At 37.9% G+C, this 22310-nt stretch overlaps 2 protein-coding genes across 22 annotated transcripts; one reads left to right on the forward strand and one right to left on the reverse strand.

The window, feature by feature from the left end:
• Positions 1-856: 856 nt before the first annotated feature.
• Positions 857-17486, forward strand: LOC18438793 (uncharacterized). Of its 18 annotated transcripts, none has more exons than XM_088849750.1 (7): positions 857-1087; positions 1183-1253; positions 1633-1713; positions 1853-1896; positions 1984-2113; positions 3785-3865; positions 17236-17486. In XM_088849750.1, the coding sequence occupies exons 1-7, from the start codon at positions 1048-1050 to the stop codon at positions 17257-17259; spliced, it is 471 nt and encodes a 156-aa protein (XP_088705876.1). In that variant the 5' UTR covers positions 857-1047; the 3' UTR covers positions 17260-17486. The 18 variants fall into 18 exon arrangements, with proteins under 18 accessions (XP_088705876.1, XP_020525835.1, XP_020525830.1 ...); XM_020670176.2 differs by having other exon boundaries at positions 1984-2036; XM_020670171.2 differs by having other exon boundaries at positions 1984-2036; positions 3796-3865.
• Positions 17487-17801: 315 nt separating this feature from the next.
• Positions 17802-19656, reverse strand: LOC18438794 (glucan endo-1,3-beta-glucosidase 4). Of its 4 annotated transcripts, none has more exons than XM_088849762.1 (3): positions 19503-19656; positions 18577-18826; positions 17802-17998 (listed from the first exon to the last, which is right to left on the reverse strand). In XM_088849762.1, exons 1-3 carry the CDS (start codon positions 19579-19581, stop codon positions 17953-17955), a joined length of 375 nt encoding a protein of 124 aa, XP_088705888.1. In that variant the 5' UTR covers positions 19582-19656; the 3' UTR covers positions 17802-17952. The 4 variants fall into 4 exon arrangements, with proteins under 4 accessions (XP_088705888.1, XP_088705890.1, XP_020525841.1 ...); XM_088849764.1 differs by having other exon boundaries at positions 18605-18826; positions 19503-19654; XM_020670182.2 differs by having other exon boundaries at positions 18577-18859; positions 19503-19654.
• Between the last annotated feature and the right edge of the window lie 2654 nt (positions 19657-22310).

Here is a 22310-nt window from a genome sequence, read left to right on the forward strand (position 1 = left end):
GCCTGTTAGATCGGAACCAGCCACTAGCTAGTTTGAGTTGGTTTTGGTGATCGGCTGGATATTTTTAAAAAAATTTAAAAAGATTATATAAAATCTCAAAAAAATATGTGATTTTATTTGTAATGATTTTTTAATATTTTTCATCATTATAGAAAAAATTGAAAATTGTTTTTCCCAGTAATATATATTTGTACATTTTCCCATCTTTTTTAAAAAAATTTCAAAAATATCCCTTGGAACACATAGATTCTTTGAAATTCATTTTTCTCATTAATTTTCAATTTTATTTAGATGTGCTTTGTTTAATCATTCTTTAAATATATTTTTTCATATTTATTAGATTTGTTTTTGTATTTTTTAATACTTTTTTGACCGCTCGGAACTTATCCGGTAGAACGGTTGACCTGTTAGGCCAGTTGAACTGCTTCTTGGCCCATATCTGGTTAATTGTTTCGGTTCGATTTTTCCTATGCTGGTCTAAATTGTTTGGATTACTGATCTAATTCGTCAGATAGGTGACTCGAGATAATTTAAAAAAATAAAAATAAAAATTTAGATGAAATGAAGAACGTTGCATGGGTGCTTTAAACACTAGAATACACCTAAGAAACTAAAAAAAAAGCAGGAAAAAAAGTAAATAAATAAAAAGGAAAGCCAATTGTTTTGGGGGACCAATGGGTTCCGATACTTCTCCCGACCCAGATCGATTCTCGATTGGGAACAATGGGTTCTAATACTTTTCCAGAACCAGATCGATCCCTACTTGTTCCCAAACACCATATCAAACAGATTGTGTTTTCCGAAACACCATATCAAACACCATATCATCCAGATTGTGTTTTCCGAAACACCATATCAAACAGATCAAGATTTACCTTCGATCAAGTAGGAGGGTTGGAACCGAAATCCGACCACGGATGATCCACCCTCATGGTTGCAATTCATTCCTCAATAAAGACTGTTCGCATACGTAGGCTAAATATAGAGAAGGCAGAAAACAAATAGGGACCAACTCAACTCCTGGTTTAAGGCGCAGAGGTCCTTTCAATGGATCCCTTGCTCTGGCATAGAGTTGCTGCCGTTTCTGGTACACACCCTATATTATCTTCATGTATGAATCTATTTTTCGTCGACTGATTCTTTCGTTAATGGAGTTTTTTGCTTGTATTATTTTGGTCTTAGGGGTTGCTGCTCTTGGTCTGGGCACCTATGGAGCCCATGTCTTTCAGCCGCACAACCCAGCTTACAAAGATGTAACAAATCTAACTCTCTCTCTTACACAAACTCTCTCTCTGAAGTCTTCAATCCCAACCCCATCTTAAAGAATCTCTTTCTCCCTCTGAATTGCAGAATTGCATCTTTTCCGCCTCCCATTTCTTCAAACAATTGCAGAATCACGACCTAGAACTACTTTTCATACAACTTTCTCTATCCATGAATTAAAAATTGTGAGTCTTTCTCTCTCTATTGCAGAGATGTGGAATCTCCTTCCCTCTCTCTCATCATATCTTCGAGCCCAAACCCAACTTAGAAAATGGGACAGAACTCTCCCTCTCTCTCTCTCTCTCTCATTAAGTACAAATTTTGGGTATTTACCGCATATATTGTGTGTAAAAAACCTAAAATTGGCAGGTTTGGCAAACTGCATCTCTCTATCATTTGGTGCATACAGCAGCCTTGTTAGCGGCTCCTATTACCAAGCATCCCCACGTCGTATGTTTTTCTTGATGTTTCTGCTTTGCTAGGCTCTGTTTTTTGGGCTTAATTAGAGAGAATTGTAGAAATGCTGATGTTTCAGTGAGATAACTCGCTCTGTTCTATTCTATTTCTTGGATTTCTCTTTTCTGTGCAGTTTGGGTCTTTGCTAACAACCGGCATTTTGGCTTTCTCGGGCACGTAAGTGCACGCTTCTCAGTTTGTAATGAAATTCTGTATATTTCTTATCATATGATTTTTTTATGATGAGATGATTGTCATTCTTAGGATGATGGTGGTGGTGATTATGATGATTATAATTCTTCTGCTGATCATGGATGGTATGAATGATGATGATGATGATCAGTGTTACAGAACATGCCTGAGTCCACTCGAGCAACTAGGCCTCACCCTATGGGTAGGCCAAGTTAGCCCAAGTTGTATTTATAACTCGGGTGCATAAAAGAGATAAAAAATTCTTAAGAATTGTTAAAAAATATGGGATTGTTCTATAATCTTTTTGTATATAATTTGGATTTTATGATCTGAAAAGGGTGAGGGCCTTAAAGCTTTCCCTTAGCCCATCCCAAGCCTGAGTAAAGGAGGTGGCTGCCTGAATTAAACTTTGCCAAAACTTTCCATGAGTAGCTAACCCCAATTAGTTGAGAAAAAGCTCCGATAATGATGTGTATAATTTGCATGTTTTTGGCGTAGATTGGTGTGTATAATTTGCATTTTTTGGCGAAGATTGGTGATTTTTTTTTTTTTAAACAATCCCTATTTTTATGTTTTTTTCTTTTGATTTTTTTAAAATATCCCCAACTATAAATATTTTTTTTAAATCCATCTCTTTTTGTAAATTTTTAAGCTTATTTGGAGTTTAAGGATGTCTTTGGTTTTATTTAACTTTTAGTACCTTTCTTTTATTTTTTCAAAATTTTTCATTTTTCATTTTTAATTTATCTAGGGCTTTGATGCTGTACAAGACTAGGCTTGGTCCACTTGAACTCGGCCGAGTAGCTCGCTTCGGCCAAGGGCCGAGTCCCTTGATTGGATCATTGATGATGATGATAATGATCATCTTCATCGTCATGTCATAATAGTTTTATCATATCATATTTTATTTCTTATTATGGTTTTTGGAACTCTCTGTGAGCTAATTTATTTGGTTACTGAAACTAGGGTTGGAAATAGGGGTTTGTAATTTAGTTTTAATGGGTATCCCTTATGCACGATATTCATACATTTATAAGATTCCAGAAGTATGGATTATGTGTAAGAAGCAGAAACTTGCTGCAATGAATAAATCTAGGATAGTTGGTTTAGAAGGTAAGTAGCCCAACTTTTGCATAGCTTGAAAGAAGTACAGTCCAACATAGAACTTAATATTTTTGGTGCTTGTCTTGAACATGTTTTCAACTTTTAATTACTGTGGATTCTAGTAATATTTTATTTTTTCATAGCTTAAAAGAAGTACAGTCCAACATAGAACTTAATATTTTTGGTGCTTGTCTTGAACATGTTTTCAACTATCGTGGATTCTAGTAATATTTTATTTTTTCCAGTGGTACAATACTGGAAAGCGTTTTAAATTGGTAGCAGCTTCAGATTAGATGAGCCGTCAAGCTATAATTCTGCCTATCATTTTTATTATTAACGCGTATTCAGATTGTATGCTGATTAGTAAATTACTTATCCCAAATCCCTAGTCAATTATATTAAGCTACAAAGGTCGCTAACCTTGTCTTAGGTGATGATGACCAATTTGATGGTAAAACTGGGATCTCTAGTTTCTTGTTAACATGATCTCCCCTTGGGACACTAAATGCCTCGTAAAAGTGCTTTTTCATATTATTAGACCAGTCGAAACCATGTTATCCCAAATAAATAAAAAAGTCAAAACCATCAGAGAATATTCATAAAATCCATATTTATTCTGTAATCTGCAAACATGGCATACTTCATTGGTCAAATAGCTGGGTCGCAATGTATAGATAGAAGAAATAACATGGTCAGATTGCTTGTATGAATATATACCCTTTAGTTTCTCTCTCTCTCTCTCTCTCTCTCTCTCTCCCCACATTTGTAGATGAAATGCAGTCCATTTCAAATTTCAAGTGAAAGGCAATGCATGGCCCTGGAGACTCAATTTGGACCAACCAAGAGTTCTGTAAGGACTAGGACTAATCTTTTGATCGTACATTATGATCTGCTCATTGCTGTTTAATAGTCTTAAAATCTTCGTGGTTACTTTATGCATGAATCCTAAGCACACACTTATAGGTTATTTGGAGGAGGCTTTAGAAGATCATGGATTTTGGAATGTTTAAAATGAGATTTATTTCCCTTCTTAAGGAAGAAGGAAGTTGGGTGTATATTTGGCTTGAATCCACACATCAGGAGCTAGACATGAAGTTATCTGTTTTCATTGAGTGGCAGGACTTTTGGAGCTACATGAAACAAACTAGTTGCGTTTTTCTTTTCTTTTTATTGATCTCAAGTAACTTTATGTATGGAAGCTATTGCAGCACGTCATACGGAAGATTGGGTGATGGAGCTATACGCAATATGGACATGATGCTAGATATCATGTCAAATCAAGAAGTGACAAGCATAAATCTTGCACATATAAATGCAACATCTTTGTGTTTGTGAATGGTTGTGTACTCCTTGTTGTAAGCTGAAGATATTTACCTAGAAGTTGGTTGAAGGAAAGTTCAGCTGTTCTTAAAATTTTGTTTGATATTTTGAAAGTGGTGACCCAATTCAGGGGATTTTTTGAGAGTTCATCTAGCTTTCTACTTCATGGATATCTCTACTTTTGGAATGCTTCTGGCACAGGCGAGTGCATGGCATCAGCTATGGTCCCTCTATCTTTGGCTTAGATCTTTGCTTAAATACTTGTGAGATGTTAACTTGTTGGGTTGCCCGTCAACCCCCAATAAGTTATCATTCTGGTATTGAACGGCTTAATTTTGGTTACTATACTTGTAGGGGAGCTTTCAAATAGTGTGTTTGAGTCTTTCATAAGGTCTTATTCGTGATGGTATTTTTAGGTCCATTCTTTCTATACATTTAAATGCCATTTGAGTGCTATTTATTTTTTATGTACTTCATCATCATCATCATCATCATAACCTTTTCTCAATTAATTGGGGTCGGCTACATGAATCTTGGTCCGTCATTCTGCTCTATTAAAGGCCATACCCTCAATGAAGCCATAAATCCCCATATCTTTTCGAACTACTTCCATCCACGTCCTTTTGAGCCTACCCTTTGCCCTTTTAAGTCTTTTCACCTGAACTAACTTGCACCTCCTAATAGGTGTTGTACTTGGTCGGTGCCGCACATGGCCAGCCCACCGAAGTCTACTCTCTCATCTTATCACCTATTGGTGCCACACCTAAATTCTTCTGAATGGATTCATTTTGAATTCTATCGCTTCATGCCTTGTAACTCATCCATTTCAACATCTTCATCTCCATAACACTTATTTTATGGGTATATTGTTTTTTGTCCACCCAATATTCAGCCCCATAGAGTAAAGCTAATCTCACAACTGTCCTATAGAATTTGTCCTTCAGCTTCATTGGTATGCGACGATCACATAAAATTCCAGTTGCACATTTCCATTTCGCCCACCCAGCTCTAATTCTGTGTGCGACATCTTCTTCAATCTCTCCATTTTTTTGGATTATCGACTCATGATATCGAAAGTGCGGTCTTTTTTGTACTTCCTAGCCCTCAATCATAACTACTTCCTCGTCTCCACTCCTATTATTACTAAACTTGCATTCCATATACTCTGTTTTAGTCCAGCTAATTTTAAAACTTTTGGATTCTAGAGCATCCCTCCAAAGTTCCAACTTTGTATTGACGCCGTTTCAGGTGCCATCGATCAAAACCATGTCATCTGCGAACAACATGCACCACGTTACCTCATCCTGTAAGTGCCTAGTTAAGTCATCCATAACTAAGACAAGGAGGTATGGGCTCAATGCCGACCCTTGATGTAGATCTTTTGTCACTGAAAACTCACTCATCTCTCCACTAGTTATTCGTGCACTTGTTAGCGCTCCATGTACTTACTTTGTCTAAATAAGCTTAACTCATATGTGCTTAATACACATTGTCATTCTTGTGTTTCTTCTAACTTCTTATGATTCTAGAATGGTCTTCACCTGGTGATGTTGATCTCATTTCATGCCTCACATGAGTGCAAAGGGGCATGAGATCTACGGATTGGCTTGTCAATTGTTCCTCATGACTATATGGGTGGGGATAGAAAAATCCATTTGTCCTCCTTAGGGTATTTTGCATACCTACCCCTGCAGTCATTGCTAGATGGCCTCACATCATGGGTGAGCTCACTTTTAGCATTCATACAAACTACCTAAGCAGGAACTCCAGCCCATAGTTTCATATTGGGGCTTTATATTAGTGAATGTGGAGGTTTGTAACTGCATACTTCATCCACTTCCTCCCTCCCTCTCTCTCTCTCTCTCTCTCTCTCTCTCTCTCTCCTAGCAAACTACAGGAAAGACTTTGAGAAACACAAGGTTTACTTGGTTAAACATTGGAGTAGTTTTCTTCGTTCCCTCACGTGTACTTTTATTCTGGTTGGAGCGTGAACATTTATATAAGAACTAGGCTATGTTCAATAGATTTCAGTTTTGAGTTTTAGTTGTATGCTTTTTATCTTTTCCCCTATTAGGTAACTGAATTGATGTGAGTATATTAAAATGTCTGAGTTTATGGTGCAGGGTGTGAGTCCTTTTTTTTCCACCTAAGCTTTTCTCTTTTGGTTGTCAACTTATTTTCATTGATATCTTTTTTTTTGAAAATGAACTTATTCTCATTGATATCAAAATTGATGTGTAAGAGGGCATATCATTTCTTTACAAAACTAAGTCTATGTGCAACCGATTCTACCCTTACACTAAAACCTAAGTAATCTATTCGACTAGATATGGATACCTCTTATCTGATCAGTGCATCCGCTGCTTCATTTGTCACTCTCCATGAGTATGAGAAGGTTGCCCTTAACTTTGCAACATGATCCAAGATCTCTTGAACCACATTGTTTACACCATGCCTTGTCACTTCCCCTCTACGAGTGTGGCTTCCCTTTTTGTCTCGAAGGATGGCAATGGCCTGGGTTTGGGTGGGGCCAACCTTGGCTTTGGCCCTGGTCCAGTCCTTTTCCTCATAGGACCGGGCCAAAAACTGAGAAAAAATAAAAGATGAAACAAGAAGAAAAGGGGGTCGGGCCGGGGCTGAATAGGGCCGGCACTGACCCTTGCCCGGCCCTCGGGCACATGGACCAAGTCACCGCCTCATTTGAACTACCTGAAGTCCATAATCGATTAAGGCTGGGCCAACTTTCCCCACACACTACGCTAGAGAGAATTTAGAGACAAACATACAAGGGCACACGCACAAGGCAAACGATAGCTGAGGTCCTCAGCCCAATATATTACCCTATACAATTTGTTTGTGTATGCAGCCACGGTCCCTTCACTCTGGGCCGGGCAAAGGGTACTTATAGCCCCAAGCTACATTTCGAATTTCAAGTGGCACACTACCATAACCGTCATGCCACAACCATGACCGCTGCATGGAGGCCACCTGTCCCCCATGCACTTTCGATCAGCCACCTGGCCGACCACCACATGGGTCAGTTACACGCATTGACTGCCCATGTTCCACACTCTGTGTCAGCAAGGCGTAACTACCCACCATTCATGGTGGCCGTTACGCCCACCTTCCCCACTAGCTCAATCCACGCCCTCTAGCTTCTGAGTGGAGGGGGTCGGTTACACACCTAGTCACCCCACTACCTTGTGGATTGACTAGCCATGCAGGTCGTGCACCTGCATGATGACGGTTTGAAGGCCCACTTACCCTAAGCCTGAGGACCTGGCTGGAGAATGGGTCACCAAGGCCTGAGGATCGGGCTGGGCCAAGGTCAAGGCCAGCCCAACCCTTATTTTTTTTTACATTTTCATTATTTATTTTTTGAAACTTTTTTAGCCCCGCTTGACCCAGGTGGTCTAGGGCCGGGCCTAGGCCAAGACCTCTTTCACCTGGTCACGGCTGAGCTGGGTTGGCTCTACAGGGAGTAGGGCGTCTTTCACCTGGCCAGGGCCAGCCTGGCCTTGGTATGGCCCGTCGCCAGCCCTAATTAATGCAAGTTTAGCATTTTTGAACAATAATTAATGAATTCAGTTAACAAGGGTATAAATGAATGCCCCAAATTCAATAATTGAAGAGTTAATGGCCAGTCAAATTGGAAGGTTATGTAAAGGGAGTAAATCTCTCTCTCTCTCATTCATGAAAATTGATGTTAGAAATGGGTTCTTCAAATTCAAAAAATAAAATTCACTTAAACAAATCGAACTTGGATGGTGATGCATAACGATATAAGTCTCTTTCCCCATCTCCCTCCCTAAATAAAAGCAACATATCTTAAAATTAAGAAGGGTTTAAATGAGTGTCTCAAATCCAAAATTTAAAATTGGGAGCACATTTTGTCTGCCCTAAGTCGGATGGCTGCATTGGTCTGCCCTCCCCTATATTGGGTGCATTAGGGCATTCTTGTAGCCCTAAATTTGACACCACTGTTATTAAAACCATAGTGGTTGTCTCGATCTGGGAATTTTTCAATTGGTGCCTAACTAGTCCATCCCCGGTCTTGAACTGGGGTGGGCATTGAACTAGTCAAAATTGATATGAACTGGTGTTCTGACCTGTTTTGACCATTTTTTTAATTTTAATTTGTTCGTTTATATTTTTTAGCTCAATTTTATAGCTGCAATTCGTAATTATTTTCCGAGTTGTTTCTGATTTTTCTAGAAATTTTCATCTTTTTTCTGATAGTTTTCTATTTCTTCAACATCTTTGTCCTTTCTTGATTTTTTTTTTATTTTTATTTTTTAACCTGTTTGAGCAGTTAACCTATCCAAAACATTATGATCCCCCCAAAAAAATAAGAAGAAAAAATTTCAACCTCTAGTCTAGTCATAATAACATTGCTTGGTCCACACATCTTCTTGACTGCGAAGAAGAAGCGTGTGAAAATAAATTCCTGGAAGAACCTTGGAAAATGGTTTTCTTGGAATTGTTAAGCTTCGGCCGTTCATTTCACAGACGGCTAGATCTAGGCCCTCTAAGAACTCAGAATCAATTTTCTTTTTTCTTTTTCTACCCTGAAAATTGTTCATCTGTTGCTGATGAGGTAGCGTACAAAATTTGGGATTAGCAAACTCCCCTAAGGCCTCAATTTGATAGACACCAATTTTTTCTTTCGTTAAATAGAGGGCCTGTGTTTCCTTAACAAAATCCACTTTCCTTTTTTTTCATGATCTTCTTCACTGGGACCAAGAGGATGTGGTGCCAAATTTGGGGCGCAACAAATGCCTGTAAGGCCCCCATAATATGGGGAAGGGAGCATTGTTCTGGCCCACCCTTGGGCGGGCGAAATGCTTTCCCTTCAAAATTGAACAATCAATAGCAATTCAAACTTGGAAGGTGTTATAAAGAATCTCTGTCTCTCTCTCTCACCTCTCTCTCTGTCTCTCTCTCTCTGCAACCCTTTTGCGTGGGGTATAGGGTGCCTAGACACCCCGCTTCCTATGCCTAGGCGCCTGTCCATTGCAGGCCTGCATAAGGAAGGCCACCCTGGCCTAGGACAGGTGCCTAGGCCTCAGGCCGCCTTGGTGGCCATTGTTTCACTGCATTGGTAGACACCTTCTGAAATACAACTGAAATCTTTGGCTACTATTATGAATATGAAGGCATGGGATCTCTCTATCCAAACCGCCTCAAACTCAGACAAAATCCTTTAGGAGCTACCCATTTATGAATATTGAGAAATGTGTAGAGGACAAATGTCCTGAGTTCCATCTATGTTGTAGTTCGCTAAAGCGCACAAGCCTCATGATTTCATCTGATATAGGCTAGTACACTTGATCATAGGCCTTTTGCAGATATCTCTAGCTTATAAATACCCATAGTAATTTCTCCTCATATCTAGATATATCTATCTCATATCTGTGTTTTTCTACCTAATGTTACTTGTGACAATGATATCACCTGAATTGGAACTTCTTTAAGTCTTCACTCTAAGACCTTGGCTTGGCTTTTGTACACAAGCAGGCTAATTAGTTTCAGGCCATTTATGTCCATGACACCTTGTTTCTTTGGCACAAGGGCTATAAAGTTGAAGTCATGGCTTTGTTTATCCTCTCTTTCTCCCAAAAAATTCTCCCAAAAAAAAGAGTCAAGTAATATTTATGTAAATGGCTTTAGCCCTGCTTCAATTGCTTCTATCTTGTGCATAACTGGTAGGTAATCTGATGTTGGATTGCAAGTAGTGTGTTTCAGGGAACTGCAGTTCCAAATCTGAGACAAGGTCATGATCCAATTTTTGTTGTGATGGATTTACCTGCATTGTGATTGGACCATGTATACCTTGTTCCGCAAGGGGGGATCTCCAGCAACTCGTGAAAAGGAGGATCTCCAGCAACTCATGATTTGAAATAAAAATATCAAATCCTTCCATACTGACAGTTCGTTTCCCTGATGTATATATCCTTTCATGTACCCTCCTTTAGTATTTAAGTTTCCCCCTGTACACCTTGGTAAATTGTGTGCATTCATAGCTTCAAGAAGCTCTTCACAGAACCTTCTCTCTCTTGACCTATTAGGACAGGCTATTAGCAGTCGCTTGTAACCATTACTCAGGTATTTAAAGGTTCTGTACAGAGACCAGAAGGCTTGGGAAGTTCTGAAACTTCTTTGAGCTAAGCAAACCCGCATACCTACATTGCAGTTGATGCACCTTTTGCAGGCCTTGCTTATACACTAGCAGGCCTCCATCATTCTTATAGCTCCTGCATCAGGTTCAGGCTGCTTAGTCTCAAGCAAAATCCGGGTTCAGGCTTTAACTTCCAATAAAATAAGTAAATAACTTAGCTTTCTTCTTGGAGCCACCCAGACCCTTATGTTCCATGAAAAATCATTATGAAATACAGCTGCATGGGGTTATGGCACTTGCCTAACAGGTGGATGCATGCTTTCTACTTGCAATCTGGTGGAGGGTCTACTTTCCTTGTATTGATATCGCATGTAAAATTCTTCAACTCTATTCTTTCTTCTTCTTCACTTCAGTGGCTTTCACCCTTTGTGTCCTTCCTTTCTTTTGCAGCATGGACTCCAATGTTTTCAAGGTAATGGGTGTATTCCAAATGCTTGGCACCCGACTGCCAGTTTCTGGCTTATATTGAGAATCTGTCTTCCTCAAATTCTCATGATTCACTAAACACTACCTCCTCCGGAGAGTTGGCGTAACCTCCATAGTCACTAAATACTACCTCCTCCAAAGACTTAAGAGTAACATTGTAAGTTATCCTGCTATCTATGATACTATGCGTATGGTAAGATCTCTGGGTAACCATATGCACATGAGCTGCTTTCTGGTGAAACTTCTTGACTACAAACTCCTGCCCCTCACAATTGCTGGCGGTATCTGCTTGAGAACAAACTCCTGGCCCTCACAACCAGGAGTGGTGCATGTAGAGATATTTTGGTGAGGATGATGACTCAGTTTCTCGTACCTTCTCCTTTGACTTTCTGTAATCTGGCTGATCGCATCTTCATGGGGATTTTGATCTGTCTCTAGAATAACAACTGAGTTCTGGTGGGAAAAATAATCAGAGCAATCTCTAGTACCAAACTAGAGCCAATTTGGCACCGACCTAGTAGCTTGGGCTAGGGTTTAGAAAAGAAGATAGGGAAGATCAATAGAAAAAGATGCAAAAACTAGATATAAAAGAATGAGCAGTGGTTGCTCTAGGCTTTGAATATAGTTCATAACATAATTCATCATTATGCTTGAGTACATCCTTTATATAAGAAAATCTTAAACAAAACTTAATCCTGGCCATCCATCTAGTCTAATCATGACCCTTTATTATAAAAGACTTTAAGTGAATAAAAAGACATTAAAGATTCTGGAAATTATGACTTATGCTCCTAAGTGAATAAAAAGACTCAAGAAATAAATAAACACATAGAAGGTAGACTCAATGACTAATTTGCCCTTTGTGGTTCCTCTTATAAACTTTAAGCTTATCTCTCTTGTTTAGATACTCGAGAACAATATTCTGGGTTGGATTAGTCCCCCCTTCCACAAAAGAATTTGCCCTCAAATTTGGCAGCTCGTTGTCAAAGGTATTACCACAATATGGAATAAGATGCTTGACATTAAAAACATCAAAAGTGTGAATATGGCTTGATAGCTGTAATTGATAGGCATTGTCGTTGATGTTCTTCAAATTTTTGAACGCTCCTACCTTGACAAGACTTGAGATCTTGGTGTGCCATTTTATTGCATTCCTCATAGACTTTGGATTAACTCACATTTTGGACGCATTGAGAATTGCCATACTTGTAGTACATAAGCACAACACACTTGGTCCTATACACATCAGAGAACACTCTACCATGAATTTTGAAGCGGCTCAAGATTGATGCTGCATTACCCCTATGATTTCCTTCAGTTTGCACAACGTGATTAGATATAGAGGTTCTCCACTCAAAACAAAATAATGGATGGAGCTGAAGTCCAACATCATGAATCATACAAACAACCATTCAATGGCCACTTTCTATATTGAACTCACTAGCAAAGATTTTATAGGAAAATATCACCAAACCCTTGGGGCGCACCTCACATGATGATGCATATTCAGGCAAGTCATCAAGAAAAACAACATCCTTACTGCCACTGTCATTTCCTTGATCCTACTTTTCTTCGCCTTTGTTGTTCTACATAGAGATTATCACCATCAAATCATCAAAGATGGGACCCTCATCAAAGATGGGATCATTATCAAAGACATGATCACTTGAGAAAAATGGAAGAACCTGAGATAAGAGAATGAGCAATGGCTGCTCTAGGCTTTGAATAAAGTCCATAACATAAGCCATCATTATGCTTGGGTACATCCTTTATATAAGAGAACCCTAAACAAGACTTAATTCTGGCCATCCATCTAATCTAATCATGGCCCTTTACTATAATGACTTTAAGTGAATAAAACGACATATAAAACTCTAGAAATTACTACTTACGCCTAAGAGAATAAAAGGACTCAAGAAAAGACATGAAATGATAGACTCAATGACTAATTTTCCCTTCTATGATTCCTCCTGTAAACTGTAAGTTTATCTCTTTTGTTTAGATACTCGAGAGCAGTATTCTGGGCTGCATCACAATTTGTTTGATTCATCACCATCTTTTGTTTTTTCTTATGGGTGGAATTGTTTCCTGCATTCTCTTCTGCTCCCCACCCCCCTTTCTCCCCTTCTTTGTTGATTCCATCATCCCCATTTTACATTGCAGCAGCCTGCTGATTGTTGATTTAGGTATACTTTGATGAACATCCTGCAATGGCCTTGTAATGGAATTTTTCTGGATGGAAAAATGGTTAGCAAAGGAAAGTGCCCCTTTTCTTGCCTATGATTTCCTCTCTGTAAATCTCGAGACATTATGGAGGTCCAAATTGATTTTCAGCTATTGATCCTGTCGAGAACGTTTGTCTAGGATTAAAACGTGTCTCCACCATACTTGTTGGAACTGGACAGATGGGAAGTGATTTGGGGACTGTAAGTGAAGGATTCTAAAAACTAGAAGATCACTATGGTACAGAATGTCATTCGTACAATGCATATTCTGGAGATCTCAATCAGACCTTTTGGGGTTCTTGATTCCAACCTTTTGGGGTTCTTGATTCCAACCTTTTGGGGATCTTGCTCCCAACTTTTTGGAGCTGCTCAATAAATGAAGATTACACTGTATAAAAATATTTATAAAAATGAAACATTATAATCTTCGAAACGCTGGGATCGCTCTCAACCTTTTGGGATCTCAATCCCCAGCAGTGGGGTTCGAGATCCACAAGTTTAAACATTGAGATGCCTTGAAGATCCCTCTCTTGGAGTGCTGGAGTAGGATTCCAAAGCGGAATTGCCACTTGGGTTGGGCAATCCTGGAAACTATGATACCCACACTCAATTTGAAGAAGCTTCCATTTGGGTCTTCTTGCCCCAAATCTCGACTTTTCCTCTCGCCTTGAGCATGTGTTACAGTGGCATTTCTTATCCAAAACCCTTATTTGTATCTTTGTCATTTGCTGTATCAAGGTCTCTTGATCTTTCATCAAGGCTGACTGATAGGTTGGTGTTTGGCCCTCCATCCCATCAGGAGAGCTGTAGAGTGGCTATGGATCTGGGGACATGGCTAAATAGGCACCCCACTACTTCCTTGAAATTCACTTCCATTCAATTTCAAATTGTGCCTAGATTAATTTGAATTTGAATCCGTAATCGAATTCGAATTCCTTGGACCACAAACTGCACAATTTTTGTTTGGAATCCTTTTCAAGTTTGCTGATTCAGAGTTTAGCAAATCCTAAGAGTTTTTGGTATCCTACTTTTTACATTTTCTTATGGATGTTCCTTTTTATGTAGGAGAGTGTAGTTGGAATAAATTCTAATTGGATTTGATCATGATGTGAGGATTTCATTCAAGTAATGGTTGGAAGTATGACTAAACTTGCATTTGTTTTTAAAATTCTTCATTTAATACCTATGTTTATTTGGCATTAATGGGCTTCACAAGACCTCGATAATGGAGAATCCCTGGTGTCACACCTGCTAGCATTACTATGGAGAAACCATGGTTGAAGTCACAGTTTGATGGGATGCAAGATAAAGTTCAAAATAAGATTATCAATGGAGGGATCACATGTTACGCAAATATATAGATCGCATCATTTATGGCTTGAAGAGTAATATCAGTATTTCATCAATGTTAATAAGCTGGTTGTGGCAGTATGTTGATGTGATGTGAGACAACAGTGAATCCAAAAATGTAACTGAGCTAAAATTTTAAAAACTTTGCCAAAAAAATGGATCCGAGACTTACCTTGTGTTTGCCAAATATCTTGGATCAAGTCATATATAGCTCAAAGTGGGACATTAAATGTTCAAATTGAATTATGATAATTGTGTGGAAGTGTGTAATTTAGAAATGTCAAAAGGAATGCTAAGAAAATACTTAGACCAAGCTTAAGGCATATGATGACCTATACAATAAATTGGGGACAAGAGAAAGTGAAAAAGATGTCTTCAAACTAGCAAAAATGAGAGAGGGAATGAACCTAGATCATGTTAAAGGCATTAAGAGTGAGGATCAGAGGGTGTTGGTGGAGGATGACGGGGTCAATGAAAGGTGGAGAATTTATTTTCATGTATTATTAAATGACGACCATTCTGGGAGCTCATCGTTAGGAGGAACCATTGACATAAATGAGGTCAGAGGTCATAGATACTTTCGTAGAATTAGGATATCTGAAGTGAGAGAAGCTTAAAACCAGATGGTATCTCAGATGAAGATGGGAAAGGCTTTAGGACCTGATGGTAACTCATTAGAGTTTTAGAAATAGATGGGAGAGATTGGGTTATTCTGGTTGACCAAGTTGTTCACCAAGATTTTGTGAACAAAGAGAATGCAAGATGAATGGAGGAAAAGTATTGTGGTTCCTATTTACAAGAACAAAGGAGATATACAGAGTTGTGCGAACTATCAAGGGATGATTTAGTTCAAGTGGAAGATTCTAAAAGGAAAAACGGAAGGGCCTAAAGGATATGGATAGAAGTAGTGAGAAGATATATGGAAACTTATAGTCTGAGGGTATGGCACTTGATAGAGTGGAATGGCGGAATAGGATTCATGTAGCCGACCCCAAATGGTTGGAATGAGGCTCAGATAATGATGATGATGATGATGATGATGATGATGATGATGATGATGATGTGTAAGTGTGTCTACTAGGGCTCACCTGCATATGCAATCGATTGAGAATAGGAGCATGAATCCAGGACCAGCTGGTTTGGGGGCTTAATTTCACATAGCTATGATAGGATATTCAAGAACTTTTAAGGCTTTTGTTGGCATTTATGATTCTACAGAGGCAAGGTGAGAGCTTTTTTGAATTGAGGTTTTGTTTTTGTCTTAGAGGAGCTGTTGATTGTGGAGGTTGATTTAATATTCCCTAGGTGGAACATGAAGAGATGGTTACTCCTATTGATTAGTTATCATGATGGAAGAAGTGTTAATGTTATAGAGGAATGGAAGCCTTTATCCCATTCCCATGTGCAAAGAGAAGTTAATTGGGAGATAGATTTTCTTGCTTAGGAAGTTCAGGGGTACTCTCATTTGGATTGCACACCTTCTCCCCAGGCTTTATTTATGTTACTCATTGTTACCTGTTGTGGTTATTCCAATTTGGCTGCATTTTCAATCAACCCTTAGAAGATTTGTTATCTATCAAAAAGAAAAAGAGAAGTTAAGCGAGAAGCACATAGAACAAGTGATTCAAAGCCTCCCTCTCTAGAATACTTTAAGAGATACATAATGCTAAAAGTTTGCTTGCTCTTGGCGACTATATGTGGTTAATCTGCTCAATTTATTTGGGACTATTCATGCAACCTCTTTCCTTGGTTTTTCTATAATAGAAAATCCTATGGGCTTTTTGACAGAGCACCCAGGAAATGGCTTGGCCAAGATTTCTAATGCAATGATATTCTTCTAACTCAATTGCATAGGAAACTAAATCCTACCTCACTAAGTCCTAAAGTATGTTTATATAAATAATCGAGGGTAAGAAATTCCTTCGGTCAAGAACAAATAAACTATGTATATATTCTGTTGCATAGTCATAGGATGAAATGTGATGTTAGGATTCTCCTACTCCAACAAGTTCTATGCATGATTTGTCTATCCAGAATCTGAAATGATGATGTCAATGGCCATGATGAAATTTGAGATTGAAAATTAGGTTGAAAATATTGAAGGTAGGTTAATAGAGAAGGATTTCTCTTCATAACAACACCATTTGTGACACCTTTCCATGGTGTCCAATGCAAAAGATGCTTGCTTTGGATGACATCATTCTAATGCTTGGGGCCAAGCTCTAGTTGCTTCTTTGCTATCCTCTTGCTACTGTCAATATTCTAGGAGCATTAGTCACAAGTTCCACATGCATTTCAAGCCTCACAAAATACACACACAATAATATTGAAGTGCTTTTTGTCAGATTTAGTGAGGGGGTTCCTTGCAAATGAGTTCCAACAATTTCTTCTTACATAAGGGTAATGAGTCAGAATTAAATATTCGACAATCAACTTTATGATTACTTCCAGAGCTGTAACCTATGGTCCAGCCTGTTACTAAGCTCCACTATAAGAAAATAATAACAGAAAAAAGGAACGGGAACTCAAAATTGTTCCTTAAAACAATGGTAATCTTCCTAGGAAATAACGAAGGCTTCAGCAAAATAAATCCTGGAAGTCATGCTCTGTTTTTTGGCATCATTTTCATGCAAACAAGTCCTTTTGTGTCATGCTTAATTTCTGTTAGATGTCTCTCATTTCGGGATGATTCTTGATTAAATTTCTGAACACTCACGGCAGGTGTTATACCGTGGCATTGCTTGAAGACAGGAAGTATTCCACCTTGGCACCCTTTGGTGGATTTGCATTCATAGGTGCTTGGGCATCTCTGCTCTTCTGATGTAAGCATAAACATGTTTGTTTGTATCCCAAAGTTCAAAAGCCAAAGAATTCGTGTGCTGAGTTCATCTCTTAGGTTAAAAGTTATTTCTTCTTGGGATATTGTAATTGTATTGTTGCATCTACCTACATGAAATTGAAAGTTCATATCATGTCTGCATATCGTTTTACGCAGTTATATAGCTCTCCAAAATTGTGCCACGCGATCTGTACTGGATTTGTTTGTGGAGTAGGCCGAATTGAACTTTTATATGGTATGCTTTAAAGCTTTGAAAGTGTGTTAGGAAGTAGCAAATGGTAGCTAATTGTCAGGTAGTGGAATCTTCTCTTTCACTCAGTCACGCTTATTTAGAAATTTACGTCACACAAGAAAAAATGGTCATCTTTATCTGATCCATCACAAATTGTGGGAAAAAATTGAGAGGAATTCTAATGTGCACGAGAAATACATCTTGATAAAATGGATATTAAGGAAGAATTTTGTATTGAGTAATGAAGAATTGGAATAATTTTTGTTCCTCCCATTGCCGAAACATTCCAAACATGACCTCAAAACATTTATTTGTGATACGTTTTTGATAAAATTGACTGATGCCTTAAGAGGAGAAATATAAGAAATTACAGAGGGATCATGGAAGACACTCGAACTTGCAGGAGCCATGACCTGAAAATCAATGCCAATTTATCACATTGTTAGCATCCACAAGGATAATTCTGGGCTATTACATAGAACCATGATAAATAAATCCGTGAAAGAGGAGCCAGCAAGGGGAATTTTTGGACACTAAAGTTAGTGGGGTTTTATATTTTTCATTGCATCGAGTGAAGAGTTTAAAGAATTGTAAACAAAACTGAAATACAGTTGTATCTAGAAGTTTTTGTGAGTGCAATTCAGGGAACAGTACTGAGTATTGAGATGACCATTAATACAATGATGGCCAACAAAACTATAGTAAGAAGTGTGGGAACATGGAGGAAATAGTGAAATTTTCTGTGAGGTTTGGAAATCGAACAAGTAACTTTGTGTGAGTGTGTGCGTGTGTGTGTGTGTGAGAGAGAGAGAGAGAGAGAGAGAGAGAGAGAGAGAGTACAGTAAGAAGTATGTTGAACTGGGGATCTGTAGGATGCATTTCATTTGATCTTATGAGATCTAAAGAGAGAGGCACTTATTTGGAGGATGAAAGTACGGTGATACTTGGGGTTCAGCTTCATTTTAATATTGCGAGGTCTAGGGAGAGATACTTTTTTTGTGGAGAGTGTGTTTGCTCACTTGGGTCCTCCCCGGTGTTCAAGGCAACCGCATTGAAATAGCAGTAGGCACCCTGGTTCTTGAACCTTTGCCAATAATCATTAAAAACATAAGAAGCATGGTCTACCACTATGTTGGGATCATAGCATTCGCCTCCTGGCTGGATCTTGGTGCAGTTAACCCCACCTGTGCCACAAGCCCAGTTCATGGCCCCCTGCAGCTGCTCATCTGTCGTCTGTGGATCTGCAATGCACCATTGCTTCTCATCATCACCATCTGCACCATCATTATCACCAAATATAGTAATACCCGTTTTCAAAATTATTATTTTAAATTGAAATATGTAACCAAAATTCGTTATTTAAAAGCAAAAGAAAGAAAGTTGAGCATGAGATTTCTGAAATTTTAGGGTCGAGCGTGGGATTTCTTACTGGTCTTGAATCTGAGTTGCTATGGTTTAGTAGTTGTAGTAACTATAAGCGTGGTGGTCATGTGTCACTAGAAAACTTGAGCCAAATTAAATTCAAAAGGAGAAAAAAATAGAGTACCTTGGTACTCTTCATAATCCAAGAAAAAAGCAGCAATATGAAGGCAGAAAGAAAAGCATAAAATAAAAGGAACAGTGAACATTATGTATTGCTGCAATCAAAACCAACCAAGAAAAGGAACAAAGAGAAATCTGGTGGTAAACATTTTCCAGATTCGTTATCACTTTGAATAATTTTTTTCTTCTTTTTAATAGAAACTGAAAAACCATATTTTGAAAGAAATCGAAAAAAGATATTTAAGTTATAAATCCAAAGATGAAGAAGTGGGTGCTCTCATTTATAATGGTGATTCTTCATTTCATATACTGAATTGCATAGTTTCGGACTACAAAATAATAAAAAGAAAAAGAAAAGTAGGGGTTTGGTTTTACCTGATAATGGCAGATTCAGTGAGAGGAGAGCTACCAGAATCCAGGGGATGAGAGAGAGAGCCATTGAGCGAGAGGCCATTGGGGCTCTAGACTCTGGATCTTGCAGCTTGACCTTCTGTGGACGTATCCAGTAGTCACATTATATATATATATATATATATATATATATATATATATAGAACGGTAGGGATTATAGAATACTGTTTTCAAATCTGGCATAGATGCCAATGTTTTGAAAATCTGACGTTGATGACCTTGCATGTGGTGTGTTATCCTTGTTCCAGTAAATTGCGAGTGAATACCATGCATAACGGGACTATAGTATATCCTCTCTCTCTCTCTTTCTCTCCTGAAAGGTTATCAAATGGGACCATTTTGTATAGTTGGGTGTGGTTTTTATAAGGTTGCAACCTTAAACAATCCAATTAAGGTGCACCACCAAATTTTATCATAACATATAATTTTGGTGAAAACAATTTTTAGGATTATCTCAAAATCTATTTTCATATCTAATTATAAAATTTTAAATTTAAAAAATAGTTAAAATTAAGTAGATCTATAAACATATTAAAATTTTGAAAATGAACAGTCTAGATAATGTATCGCAAGATGCACTATTTCGGAGACCCAAAATCTTATTTTTTTTTTCATATTCATACATCTCGATGTCGAGATGATCAATTAGAGGTTTTTTCAACATTAAAACAACCTTTTCCGATGGAGTTTTGAAGTGCATCTGTAATTCAGGTTGCAACCTTATATAAACTTTATTTTTATTTTGTTTACTTACAAAATACTATTAAAATATATATAATTTTGAATGGGAAAAGTGGAAAAAACTAAATAAGAATAAAATAAAAGGGAAAATTATTAAGTATATTTTGATTAATTTCTGTATCCCTAAACAATAGGTATTTTGCCTGCACGACCGCGCTCTTATATGGGGTCGTGGTGGCAGTACCACTTGTCCCCTAGTTAAGATCTAGGCTTCCATTTTTATCTAATACATTAAAAAATACTAATGATTTCAAAAAATAGGTAGTGGTTCGTCATCCCCTTTGTATTACCCAAAAAAAGGAGAAAAAAACATCGAAAATTCACAAATGGGGATATATGGCAGACCATGGGGCAACCTCCAAATTCATGAACAGTCGAGATTTACCTACCGTGATCGATAATATCTATTTCAAAAGCATGGGTTAATCTCCACTGTCGGTCGATATATCCTTGACAAATTAGTCGTAATTGAAGCGTAAATTAGTAATTAAAATTAGTAATAATGAAGCATAAATTACATAATTTCCAAAAAAAAAAAGATTTCTAGAAAGAAATGCTCTCCATGTTGTCTAGCTGTACCATCACAATGACGATTATGACCTTTACTTTCTCTCCAAAGAAATGGTATTCTTCTTTCTAAAGACAAGTTAAAACATTTTTTTTTTGTTTTAGCTGGGAAAATGGCGAAAAAATTAAAAAAAATCCAGAAATAGTGTGTGAGGTTGGGAAGAAAATAAAGCAAATTAAACGGGATCGTCAATAAAGAGACCATTTATCTTTGGGTGTGATTTTTATAAGGTTGCAACCTTTTTTTTTTTTGATAAATATTCCTTATTTTATTTATAAATCTACTAAAAAGGAATTACATAAGAGAAAATAGTTAGAGTGGACAAAGAGGCCTCTCCTTTAGTAAGAAAGTCAGCCAAGGAATTCGCCTCCCGATAGACATCACAAAAAGAAACTGAAAGTGAAGCCATCAGATCCATAATTTGCAGCTAATTAGACCTTAGTTCTCATGGAATGCATTGCTCATTCTTGCGCCAATTAATTACGTTTATAGATTCTCCTTCAATAATACAGCTACTCCCAATGTTTTTAGAGATAAAATTTTTTAACCCTTGCAACAAAGCCATTAACTCCGATTGGTTAGCTGTGACTATACCAATAGGCCAGCATATAAAACGATGACCTCTCCAAAACAGTTTCGCACCACACCCCCGATGCCTGCCAAACCTGGATTACTTAGAGAGCTCCCATCAAAATTTAACTAAAATCCCCTATTCTCTGGTGCTACCCAAATACTCATTGATCTCATCTTTACTCTACCCATCAAAAATAAATTTGACAAATTCAACAGAACATCTAGCTGTGAAATCCCCCAACCCTCCTTAGTAATTGAGAGCAAGGACCAGATAGACAGTTTGACTTTGCTCAGTGGTCTATCAAAAGATGAACTCTCTCCTTCAAAAGTTTGCCTATTTCTTTCTTTCTATAATTCTCATATAGTAGTCCCTCTCGCTATTTGCCATACCAAAATACCCCCAGAAGCTAAATGATTAAAGGTTAACTATGACACTAAACCCATCACGGATTGGGGCAGTGAAGCATAAACCCCAAGTAGCCCAAATAACCAATATCAAATTCTTGAGGCAACGTGGCAGTGGATGATAAGATGCTCCCCAGATTCCTCATCTGCTTTACACATCAAACATATGTTACGTAAAATTTTATCCCTCTTAATCACATTATCCACCGTTAGAATCTTATTTTGAATAGCTATCCATAAAAACACCTGTACCTTATGGGGAACATGTCATTTCCACACTTTGGCTACAGTAGGTAAAGACGTCTCCATCAATCGTGAAAAAAGAGCTTCTAACAAGGCTTGACCAACAATACCCATCGTACTCAACTTCCCAACCCCTGGGAAATATAAACTGCATCGAAGATACCCATTAAATTGTTTCATTGAAGATAAATATCTGCACTCAACCTATTACACGGGAAATTAATACTCCAAGCAACACGATT

The sequence above is a fragment of the Amborella trichopoda genome, chromosome 10, assembly GCF_054954075.1.
Source record: "Amborella trichopoda isolate Santa Cruz 75 chromosome 10, AtrichopodaSantaCruz75HAP2 v2.0, whole genome shotgun sequence".
NCBI lineage: Eukaryota > Viridiplantae > Streptophyta > Magnoliopsida > Amborellales > Amborellaceae > Amborella > Amborella trichopoda.